The sequence below is a fragment of the Callospermophilus lateralis genome, chromosome 2 (assembly GCF_048772815.1).
Source record: "Callospermophilus lateralis isolate mCalLat2 chromosome 2, mCalLat2.hap1, whole genome shotgun sequence".
NCBI classification, from domain to species: domain Eukaryota; kingdom Metazoa; phylum Chordata; class Mammalia; order Rodentia; family Sciuridae; genus Callospermophilus; species Callospermophilus lateralis.
Genome location: NC_135306.1, coordinates 151,291,056 through 151,303,639, shown reverse-complemented (window position 1 = coordinate 151,303,639; position 12,584 = coordinate 151,291,056). Strand labels below are relative to the sequence as shown.

Here is a 12,584-nt window from a genome sequence, read left to right as displayed (position 1 = left end):
AAGATTATGGGCCTGAAAAACTAGGTAGATGATGGTATCATTTAGGCCATGAGAGGATAAGAACTGGGGGAGTGAATGAATACCAATCATTTGAGAATTTTAGCTATTAAGAGATACAGAGCTAGAGGTAGATATGGGGTGAAGGGGAGTTTTTTGTTTGCTTTGTTTTTCAAGATGGATGAGATTAAGGCATATTTTTATGATGATGCCAGTAGGAAAGGAAAAGAGATATGCTAGAGTGGCAGGCAATTAAGTGGTGAGCAAAGTCCTTGAGAAAGTAAAAGAAGAGGCAGAGACTCGGAGTAGGATTTGGAGGTCTTCCACTCTCTGAGGCGGCACATAAATGCAGTAGGCTAGTAATCATGATGATGGGAAGATGAGGCAGTTCCTTTCTGACTGCAACCTATTTTCTTCAGGAAATATGAGTGAGATGGTCAGGATGGGAAAGGAGGAGGCACTGGAAATTTTAGGAAAAAGCACAGAAAAATTGTTTTCATCCAGAATAAGAAAGTGATTTTGCTCATGAAGCACAGTGGCATGGTTGGCAACATTGTATTTGAGACTTATGGTTAAAAACAGGAATGACTTGAGTCCAGTTAGTATGGCTGTGTGATTTTTTTCTCCAGCAATATTCAGTTCCTTAGATAAAGACATAAATTAAAATTGGCTTAACTAAAGTTCCCATCTATCAGGAGAGTACAAAGAAGAGCAAAAGAAGCAAGGAGGAATAGCTATAACACTGGACCATGAAATCCTAAACAAGGAGGGCGGGAGGCAAGGAGGTAGAAAGTATGATATACAGATAAGACCAAAAAGCACACCATATAACCAGAAATATCATTACAGCACTTCAGAAGCACCCCATGCCCTCTCCTCTTTGAGGTTAACCGCTATCCTGACTTTTTACACCACTGACAAGTTTTGTCCATTTTGAATTTTCTTTCCATTTTGAATTGTAAATGCAGACATACAGCTAAATACTCCCCTATGTCTGGCTTGGAACCAGAATTGATGGCTTGTGAGATACATCCATGTTGCTATATAAAGCAATAAGAGTTCATCCATTCCATCACTGTGTATTATTCCATTGTGTGAACATTCCATAATTTATTTATCCATTCAGCAACTTAATAAACATTTTGGAAACTTCTAAACATCTTTCACAATAAACATAAGGTCCATCCTGTTCCTCCTCTAAATTGTAATGGTTTCCCATTAGAGAATAAAGTCCAATTTCCTTAACACAGCTTGCATCATGGACCTTCCTTCCTTATCAGTTTCTGCTTCCCATTCTTGTCTTCTGACCCTTCCAACAACACCTTCTAGATCCAGCTCTTCTGAAATGCCTGCACTTGTACTGAAGTCAGCCTCATACTGCATGCTTTTGAACATGTCATCCATTCTGCCCTTCTCCCTCAGCCACTGGGAAATCTTGTATCCATCCCTCAAGACTGATCTCCTACATCAAACTTTCTCTGCCTTTCCAGAGACATAAAAAGTCTTTTCTTTGTGATCTCATAGCACCTTCTATAGATCTCCATTAATGTACCAGATAACAATTCTTTGTTAAAATGTCTGATTTCTCACTGAACTATGAGTTCCTTAAGGGCAAAGGGCAAAGGCCGTGTCTGGATCATGTTTATTTCCCTGGTGCCTAAGGTGGGGCCTGTGACAGAAGAGATGCCCAGCAAGTGTTTGAAAAGACCTGCCTAGGGGTTATACAGGACACTGGGGCTAGAAGGGGTCCTTGAGATCAGCTACCAAACTTCTCAATTTTACAGAGGAGAAAGGGTTTCCTAAAGGAGAAAGATTTTTTTTTTAAATATTTTTTTTTAAGAGAGAGTGAGAGAGGAGAGAGGAGAGAGAGAGAGAGAGAGAGAGAGAGAGAGAGAGAGAGAGAGAGAATTTTTTTAATATTTATTTTTTAGTTATCGGCGGGCACAACATCTTTGTTTGTACGTGGTGCTGAGAATCGAACCCGGGCCGCACGCATGCCAGGCGAGCGCGCTACCACTTGAGCCACATCCCCAGCCCCAAGGAGAAAGATTTGTTGGTGGCAAAGTCAGAACTTATAATCCTCAGTCCAGTGTTCATTCCTATTCTCTGCATTGCTGGTGAGAATCAGAGTATGAAGTTTCAACAGAGCCCAGCCTGAGGCAAAGAAAGTTGACAGCTCAACATCTGGCCATGTAGACAGATGGATAGACAGTGAAGTGGAACAAGAAACAGGACTCTAAGTTTTGGGTCCTGACAACAAGTTAACAGGCTGCTAAAGGGAGGGTGTCAGGCTGGAAAGGCTCTGTCGGAGGCAAGCTGGTGGGAAACTGAAGGGCTTGGTTGTTGCTGGCTACTTAACACTGACAACTGAGCCATGCACTCAGAGAGAGGGGTCAGGAGGAGCCATGTGGAAACTAGAGAGAAAAGAGGAATAAAAGGAATCTCATGAAAATAGAAGGGAGACAGGCAGGATAGAAGGAGGAGGTGGGGGAGGGGCTTGGAATAAAATTGATCAAATTAAGTTATTATAAGTATAACTATGCCACAATGAAATCTACTATTCTATATAAGTATTATTTACCAATATAAAAATTTTAAAAAAGAAAGGAGTATGGGCTGGGGTTGTGGCTTAGTGATAAGAGTTCAATTCTCAGCACTGCATATAAAAATAAGTGAATAACATAAAGGTCCATCCACAACTAAAAAAATATTAAAAAAAAAAAAAAGAAAGAAAGGAGTAGGTGGGAAAAAAAGGCTGAGGGAAGCCCTGAGAAAGTAGTATTAAGCCTCATAAAGCCTGAGTTTCTAGGGTGAGGGGCACTGGTGGGTGAAAAGGAAGTGGATTACCAGAAGAAACATAACTAGAAAGAGGCAGCTCATATAGGAGGCTCTATAAGTCCAGATACATAGGACATTGTGAGTGGGGGAGCCAGGAAGCAAAGATATCACATCTCCCTATAGTGCTTTTGGACATTTATCAGTACATCCAAAAATATACTAAATAATGTACAGGACACTGTAGCAAAGAGAGACAAAAGAGACACAGTTTTTGTCTTCAATCTTTCTCAGTGTAATAAAGTAGTGCTGGGTAAAGTCCAGGGGACAGAAAAAAATACCAGAAGGCAGGTGGCATGAGAGCTGGGGATGGACTGATAGAAAAAAAAAAAAATCACAGCCTGAGAAACAAAGTCTTAAAGGGACACAAGCAATAGAAAGAACTGTTTGTGAAGCCACTGAGGCGAGAACACTGGATGGACACTGCAGGGTAGCAGAAGGTAAGGATAGCAATGGGGAAAAAAATTAGGTGAGGCCAGACTAGAGCAGCTTTAACACCAGTTTAAAAAGGATGGTTCAGATTCTTTGTTAAACAGGTGAGCACTGAGGGTTTTGAAGTTAACAACAAATACTACGTATGCAGTGCCTACCCTGTAGAATGTACACATGTCCTAATCTCCACAAAACCCCAGAAGGCATCACTCCTATTTCCAAATGAGGAAAAAGAATTTCAGAGTGGTCAGTACTTTGCCCAGGTCACAGCTACTAAGTGGCAGAGTTGATACTCAGATCATGACGCCAGAGATTATTACACTCTTTCCTTGTAGTTCTTCTCATCTGGGGTTTCTGTTTTGAACCACATTTGGAAAATTATGAGCAATGATTTTCTGAATTCTCCTAAGTGGTAAATACCTAGTTCCACTTTAGATGCCTGGGAGAGAAGTTAATTCCTTGTATACTACTGATGCCTAAGAGCATTGGGACTCAATTATTTGAAGGAAGCCTGGTCAAGAAAGGCTGTCATGATTAGAGACGGATCTGCCAGCGGGATCACATCCCTGAGATGAAATGGTTACTGATGCACCCTAACAGCCTTGCAAATACTGGGCTGAGTCACCTCCAGGGACTTGGGTAGGAAGCTTCAGCCACCTCTGATTACTCCTCCTTCCAGGCATCGTGTGTCTGTCCTTCTCTCTCCCTCTCCCACTCTTCCTGTATTTGCACTCAAGTGATGAAGCAGAGCCTTCCTGCTCATAAGCCATCAACACAGGCAGAAGCAGTGACTTCACAGATGATAACACAGAAGCCTGTATACTTATTTTTCTGTGGAGGGTGGAGGGAGAAGAGTGGCACTGGTTAATCAAAATCCTTCCAGAGAACTCTAGGGAGCTCCCATTACCCTTCCTGATAAGGTTTAAGTACCATCTCCTCTGGGAAACTCTTTGTAACTGACTCCACCTCCCTACTCACCAGGCCGAAGAAGGCATTTCCTCTTCTATGTCTCCATAGCCCCCTTTCCAGCTTCTTGCCAGACTACCTACCCCACCCCCAATCATGGCCTATTTCTACATCTGTCTACTCTGACAGTTTGACAGTGTCTCAGAGTCAATGACAGTTTGCTTGATCCATCTTGGGATGTCCTGAGGCCCAGGATCTCAGAAATGGCAAGTGGCTTGTTCAGAGTCACATAACAGGACTTCAATTTAAAGCCCAGTCTGTTTGATTTCAAAGTCTGTGACCTTTTCACTATGTTACAAGGCTCCTGCCTTGCCCGAAGATGAAGAAGTGACCTGAACAATTTGCTAGTATGAGTTCAGAGCAGGAAGTAGCAGAGTAGGCCAGACCACTAGAGAAGGCTTCCTGAGAAGGCCCTGCAGCCTGAGGATTCAGATGAGAAGAGGGAACATGACATACTTTAGGCAGGGTGGGAATGTTGTACACTGAGATAGAATTAAGAGGAACGGAATTATAGCTGCCAGGATGTATGTGATTTCTATATCTAAGTCATAATGATTACTACCTATCATGGAGCACCTCCCTTGTTGGCCAGGGGCTTTTACAGGTGTTATTAATTTTCACATTATCACTCTGAATAGACATCATTTTACATATAAGAAAACCTAGGCTTAGAGAGTTAAGGCAACGTGTCCTAGGGAACCCATCTAGGAGGTGGGGAGCTGGATTTAAACCCAGGTTGACCTGACTTTGAAGCCTGAGATACCCTTTCAATTACTCCATGCTGCCTCCTAATGGGCCGAAGGGCGTCTACATTATCAGGTAGATCCTGCTACCTGAGCCTCTTTCCATGTCAAAAGGGGACTTCTGGTCAGATAGAAAGAGCAGCTACTCCTTCTAGTTCTAATCCTCTATGATCTGGGTAACCCAAATCCCTGTGGACTAAGCAATTTGCAGAAGAGATTTGTGTGGACCTCATGAGCACAGCTGGCTCCTTATTTAGGCCTGCCTTGGATCTATGTTACAGAGAGAACTCCCTGCAAGTTGCTGTAGCAAAGCAGGCCAAGAAAGCTGATGGGCAGGAAGACAGAGCCTTTGCAGAAGGTCAGCCGAGGTCAAAAGACTTTGGAAATCTTACTGGCAATAGCCCCTAGGAAAGACAGCAGGATCCTACCTCTCGGTTGGCTGCTCACACACACAGGCAGACCAAAGGAGTTCAACAAGGGGAGGGAGGCTAGAAGTTGGCAAGGCTGCAGGCCCTGAGCAACCAAGGCTTATTTAGGTCTGGGAGGCAGAAATAAGTGGGTTAATGGTTTTGGCCCTTGAGGTTGCGAGGCTAGGAAGGGGATGTAAATGGATGCTGGTTACAAGGCAGGTGGGAGAGATATAAAGGTGGGGGCTCAGGGCATCTGTTCCAAGTCACCAGGCATGAACCATGCCCCTGGAATAGCTCAAAGGGCTAGTCTTGGCCTGGGGGGTGGGTGATGAGGTTGGAGAGAGTTTCATAAAAGGCCCTCGCCTCCTCATTTCAAAGGTATTCGATCTGGAAGGCAAGTGTGAGAGGCTTCTTATAGAGTGAACTCTCGGTCTGGGGTGGGAGGAAGTGGGGATATAAACCAAAAGACAATGGCTGGGAGTATTGATTGATGTTAAGGCACAGTAGAGAGAAACCCCATGGTGCATGCTCCAATTCTTAGCTACAAATGTCTTACCAGAGAGCTTTCCAAAGGACAAAGTAAAAAGCATCCTGCTTGGGAACATTTTCTAAGCCTCTGCTTCTGAGAGCAGTGAGTCCTTGCCCTGAAATTATCAGACATCCCAGGCACTGTCACCACATCCACGAACATCTCAGCCCTTCCCATGCCTCAGATTGGGGTAGGTCCCTTGGAGGTCAGGGTAAGGGGCCAGGCATGAGTGTGAAGCCAGAATGGCTTTGGCTGATGGGAGGTGGCAAGACTGGGGATTCCTGGTAAGTCCTCCAAGGGCAAGAACATTGCAAGGGCTAGATAATGATCTGTGGATACCAGGCCTGGCAGGCAAAGGTGAAAGAACCTTGGATGAATGCTGATTTTTGAAAAAGTGATCAGGTGGCATGCAACAGCTGTCAGAAGTTACAAAGAATATCTTATTAGACAGATGTTTCAACCAGTCAGAGGTAAAGTAAAATGGAATGGACTGCCTGGGAAAAAAGCAGGATCTCACAGTCCCTCATAAAACCCAAAGGAATGCCAGCCATTCAGCTGTTGGAGGGGTTTCTGCTGGGATGGAGGAGGGGAAACCAGAGTGGCCTAGAGGACCTCAAAGGACCCTCCCAACTCTCAGATTCCAAGACCCCTGACAAGTTGGACCCTAGGATGCAGCCTCATGAATATGTCCCTAGCCAGGTGCAGTGGCACACACTTGTAATCCCAACAGCCTCAGGAGGCTAAGACAGGAGGATTGTGAGTTCAGCCTCAGCAACTGCAAGGCACTAAGCAACTCAGTGAGACCTTGTATCCAAATAAAATACAAAATAGGGCTGCGGATGTGACTCAGTTGTTGAGTGTCCCAGAGTTCAATCCACGGTACCCCCCAAAAAGCATCCCTGGCCCTTAAGAAGTGTCAAGAGGTGTGAACAGGTGCTCCATGCCAAGTACTCACTCAAGGGGCTGCACCTCATATGTGCTGGCAAGATGCTTCCAGAGGCTGGTCTGGGATAAGAGGAAGCAGGACAGAAAGTAACTTCTTGAGAGTTATCTGGCAGGTAACTCTACCAGAATTTGACAGGCAGTCCAGCATGAGTCCAGGGACGACAATACTACTCCTTCAACTCAAGTAATGTCCTCAAGAAGGAGGATATTCACCATTCAGCAAATATTTACTGAGTACTTACTATGTACAAGTACTATGCTAAGTACTGGGGGCACTTAAATAAATCAGTATGGTTCCTGCCTTCAGGGAGCACAGAGTCAAACTAGGGAGAGGGCTACTGAAAAAATGAAAACAATCTCAGATTGTGATGAGTGCAGTGATGGAAAAGAATAGGATAACATGACTAAGAGTAATGGAAGGACCCAATTGAGACCAGGGTGGGATAGGATCAAGGGAGACATCTGTGTGACTAGGTGAGCAGAGATTTGAAGGGACCTTCCCTTGTTTCCCTGGCCCTGCTCTGGAGGTCATAGGGGAAGAGAGAACACCTTCAGGGAGAGCCATAATGAAGAAAACTCATACCGCTTTCCATAATAGTTGCATAAATTTGCATTCCCACCAGCAACATATGAGCGTGCCACTCACATCCTGACTGGTGTGAGATAAAATCTTAGTTTTGATTTGCATTTCCTTAACTGCTAAAGATGTTGAACATTTTTTCATATATTTGTTGATCATTTGTATTTCTTCTTCGTGAAGTGTCTGTTCAGTTCCTCAGCCCATTTATTGCTTGGGTTATTTGTTTTTTTGGTGTTAAGTTTTTTGAGTTCTTTATACATCCTGGAGATTAATGCTTTATCTGAGGTGCATATGGTAAAGATTCTCTCCCATTCTGTAGACTCTCTCTTCATGTTATTATTTCCTTTGCTGAGAAGACTCTTTTTAGTTTGAATCTGTCCCATTTATTGATTCTTGATTTTACTTCTTGCACTTTAGGAGTCTTGTTACGGAGGTCAGATCCTAAGCTGATATGGTGAAGATTTGGGTCTACTTCTCAGTTTATACCAGGGCCTACTTCTTCTCAGTTTATACTCAAAGAACTTAAAATCAGCCTATTACAGTGATGCAGCCACATCACAAGAGCTAAACTATGGAACCAACCTAGGCGCCCTTCAACAGATGAATGGATAAAAAAAAAAAAGTTTTTTTAAAATCTCACACACACACACATTATGAAATATTACTCAGTCTTAAAGAAGAATGAAATTATGGTATTTGCCAGTAAATGGATGGAGCTGGAGAATGTTATGCTCAGTGAAATAAGCCAATCCCCAAAAAAACAAAAGCCAAAAGTTTTCTCTGATATGTGGATGATAATTCATAATTTGGAGGGGACTAGGGAAGAACAGAGTTACTTTAGGTAGAGGGGAATGAAGGGAGGGGAGAGGGCCTGAGGGTAGGAAGGACAGTGGAATGAATCAGACATTATTACCCTATGTACGTACGTATGTATATACGACTGGAGTGATTCTACATCATATACAACCAGAAGGATGAGAAATTATACTCCATTATACATGATGCATCAAAGTGCATTCTACTGTCATGTATAACTAATTAAAACAAATAAAAAATTAACAAGAAAACTCTCACAGTTTATGCAGACAGGGTGGTACGGAGCATCACACACACACATGGGCAAAGAACACACACCAGCTACAAGAGAGCACATCACACATGTGCTTTGTCACTCTAGGGAAGTGCCATGACCCTTGAGGCATTTCTAGGTCAGGGAGAGTCACAAGGGTGCTGGGGAAATGAGGTGTTTCTGGTGTGGAGGGCCTGCCAAGGACTCTCTCCCCTGCCCGCCCCTCCTCCACCATGCTCTCACCTCCATCAAGCAGTTCCTTGACAGTGCGGTAGTCATCAGCAAGGACAGCGTAGTGCAGGGCTGTGCAGCCCTTGAAGCTGGCACGGTTGTTCAGCCGGTTGTTGAAGTCATCTTCTCGTGTGACCAGAACTGTGGGGACAGCATCATAAACCCTTCCATTAGCAACATATGCTTGAGCCACCACTTTATCTTCTGTTTAGTCACTCACTCCCTCTACCTAACTACTAAACATTAAGTGGCACATGCACCATGTGCCTGGCCATCTGTGCTGGGCAAGAGGAGATAAAACAGAGTCTGGTTAGTTCCACAAATGTTCACTGACATCTAATATGTGTTAGGATAAATCTTGGGGACATGAAATGAATCAACTATAGTCTCTGACCTAATCTGATGAGGGAGGGAGGCAGGCAATGAACAGAAGTTTAGAGTACTATTTGAGATAAATGCTACATTAGAGGTATAATGGGATGATATAGAAAGCCAGGGGGAGCTCAGCCTGGGCATGAAGAGAGGATCCCAGAAGATGGAGTCTGGAAGAATGAGGAGGAGCTATCCATGCGAAAAAAGTAGACTGAGATAGGGAATAGGGGTTGTTCTTAGCAGAAGAGCAACACACCTCTCTGTTCTGGCTACAATCTAGTAAGAAATTTTAATTAAAAATTTACAAAAGCAAGCAAAAATCTGAAACCACGGAAAAGTACAAAGTAGAAAAAGGATCAATATTTCAGCAACTTGAGAAAGTACATTTAATATTTGTATATGTCCTTCCAAATTTCATACTATATATATGTGCATATCCCCGTCAAAATTGAAATTTAGTGTGTATGCAATTTATAATCCAATTTTTTACCTTTAATAAATATTGTAAACTTATTGTGTGTGAGACACACACACACACACACACACACACACAGAGGGGTTGAACACAGGTCCTAGCACATGCTAGGTAAGTGCTCTAGGTAAGCTACATCTGCAGCCCTTTTTATTTTATTTTGAGACAGGGTCTCATTAAGTTGCCTAGGCTGGCTTCGAACCTGTAATTCTCCTGCCTCAGCTTCCCAAGTACCTGAGATTACACAAGTGCTACCATGTGTGGTGACTGTAAACATTTTTTCAAGATAGAAAGAATAAACATTTTGTGTGATCAAAGATCAAAAGCTCCTAGGCTCATTCTAGCTAAATTCCTGAGCCTCTCTCATTTGATATAAAACTAGTTTTATATCTAAAATCAGTTTCATCAATTTATAGGACTCTTGCATTGGGTACCCACACAGAGCCCTTGTCTAGACAGTGGATTAAAAGGTCATCCCATCTCTGGGCCCTCCCTTGGGAAATGAGGTCCCACAGAGCTCTACTTGTTCTGCTTGGGTGATGGTGCTTCTGTCTGCCTAATGTAAAACTCTCTGGATACTGTCTTATGCTCCCTTCAGAGCTGGGTTTGTTGAGGGTGGAATCTGGGTCTGCCTCCCATACCACTTCTTCATGCCATATGGCCTGCAATAGGAGGCTCCTTTCACTTCTCTTGTGATAAAGGGGTATATTCTGGCAGGAGGTGACCTTGCCTAGGTAGTCAAAAGCACCAGGTAATTCTGAAAACATTCTTCTCAGAGTGCTCTTGGAATGAAGACTATGCATTTTCTCTCCTCCAATACTGGACTTCCTATTTAAAGTTCCAAAGACCTTTCTAACACTAACTGATTTCATTTTTGACCACCTTCTACTCTGTGCCAGGCCTGGTTATGACACACAAACCTATCTAATTCTCACAGCTACCTAACATAGTAGGTATTCTTATTCCCATTTTATAGATGAGAAAATTGAAGCTGAGAGGTTGTACATATCCGCATTACAGCTACTTGGGAAGATGAGGTGGGAGTTTGAGGACAGTCTGGGCAACACACACACACACACATATACACACACACCCCATAGAGAAAATGGCAGTGGGAGAGTGAGGATCAGAACCAAAGTCTGAGTCCTTACTTTTTCTTCCCATCATATCATGCTGTCACCCTCATCTGGCAAATGAGGGAGTCCAGAGCCCACAAAAAAGCAGCAGATCCTGGATGTTCTAGTTCCAGCCTTGGCTCTTACTCCCTTTTCTTTTCCACTCCAGCAAAGATGCAAACATTCTCTCTGCAGACCTGCCCTTACCAGGAAATGGCCTGGGGGTTGTAGCCAATATCCCAAGAAGCTAGCCTGGGTGGAAGCACTTTGAATGTCTGGCCAGAATAAAGTTGAGGGAGCCTGAGCTGGCGACCAGACCATTCTCTCTGTGGTCTACAGAAGCAATGGTCAACCGTTTTTTCCAGTCCAGACAGGGACTCTCCAGATTGCTAACCTCTCACTTCTACCCCTGGGTGTTAGATGACCTTTCCGGAGCAGGAAGAACAGGAAGTAAGAAATTCTCTGAGCAGCTAACATACAAGTCCCATGTGCAATGGCATATACACTTACCCCTTAAGAGCCCTTTAGGATCTCAATCAGAGATTACTAACTCCTACTCACGAATAGTCTTATCAAATCATGCTAGGTGATCTTGTTTCTAGCCTACTGCAGATCAGAAAGAAATAAGAAGGCTGGGGAAGATGCTTTAGAATCAAGCAGATTGATTACAATCAAGCACTGGCCAGGCAGGGAGGGAAAAGAACAGGACAATGAAATGCTGCAAAAGGAATTCAGAGCACAGCACCTCTAAAGGCCTTAAGGGCATCACTGAACTGCCACATAGGACATTAACTGCTAGATATAATGATGAACCTGAGGAAAAGTGATAGTTGGCTCAAGAAAGCAAGAAGGGTGTCATCCATTTAAAAAAGAAAACCCATCATTCATTCAACAAACAACATTTAATGAGCACCAGTGCAAGGTGGTAGCTTCTGGAGATACAAAAAATAACAACACATAGTCTTGACTTTGGGAAGTTAACTGCCTAATGCAAGAATCAGACCGCTGAACAGACTTATAACACATCTCCCAAGTACAATGATAGAGATATACATAGGATGCTTACCATAAAAGCTAACCGACTTCAAGTAATATGCTGGGGCTGCTTTGGTTCAAATGTCAGCTTATTAACAATGTCATAGCCCAGCTAATAAGCAATGAAAAGGACTCTTGCTCACTTCTGTGATCTCATTTTTCACCATCTCCTTCCTAATGCTCTTTCTTGATTCTGAGTTTTTTTTGTTTTGTTTTTTTTGTTTTTGGACCCTGGGGATTGAATCCAGGGGTGCTTAACCACTGAGCCACGTTACCAGTCCTTAGAGATGGGGTCTCGCTAAGTTGCTAAGTTGCTGAGGCTGGCTTTGAATTCACCATCCTCCTGCCTTCAGCCTCACAAGACGCTGGGATTACAGCCATGTGCCACTGTGCCCGGCTTGCCTCTGCGTTTTTAAAAACACTATTCTACCACCTGGAACACCATCCCATCCCCAGACATTCAGTTGTTGACTCTAATTCATTTTCAGATTTCTAATCAGAAGTCACTTCCCCCAGTGACTCCCCCTAAGTGTGAGGTAGCTACTGCTCCTAAGAGCTCCTCCAGTGCTACAGGCCTCTCCCAGTGACAGCATTTATTACACTCTGCTGCAACCACTTGCTTATATGACTGTTTCTCTGCTACACCAAAAGCCCAATGAGGACAGGTAGTGTGACCTATTTTTTCCACAGTTGTGCCCCAGAGCCCAGCATAGTGTCTGGCCATAAATATGTGCTTGACAAATACTTGCTGGACCAACAAATAAACACAAGTTGAGTGTCCATAATTTGGAAACCAGAAATCTAAATGCTCTAAAATCTAAGACTTTTTTTGTGTGCCAATATGATGCTCAAA

General features: G+C 43.4%; 1 protein-coding gene across 3 annotated transcripts in view; it reads right to left on the bottom strand.

The window, feature by feature from the left end:
- Clpb (ClpB family mitochondrial disaggregase) overlaps nucleotides 1-12,584 on the bottom strand; it is a 142,276-nt gene that overhangs the window by 57,634 nt on the left and 72,058 nt on the right. For all 3 annotated transcript variants that reach the window (XR_013090402.1, XM_076846695.1, XM_076846697.1), the window contains exon 5: nucleotides 8,750-8,878. Coding sequence is in view for 2 of the 3 variants with exons in the window: in XM_076846695.1 (XP_076702810.1) it covers nucleotides 8,750-8,878 (129 nt within the window). In the remaining variant the exon portion in view is untranslated. The remainder of the gene's footprint in view (nucleotides 1-8,749; nucleotides 8,879-12,584) is intronic.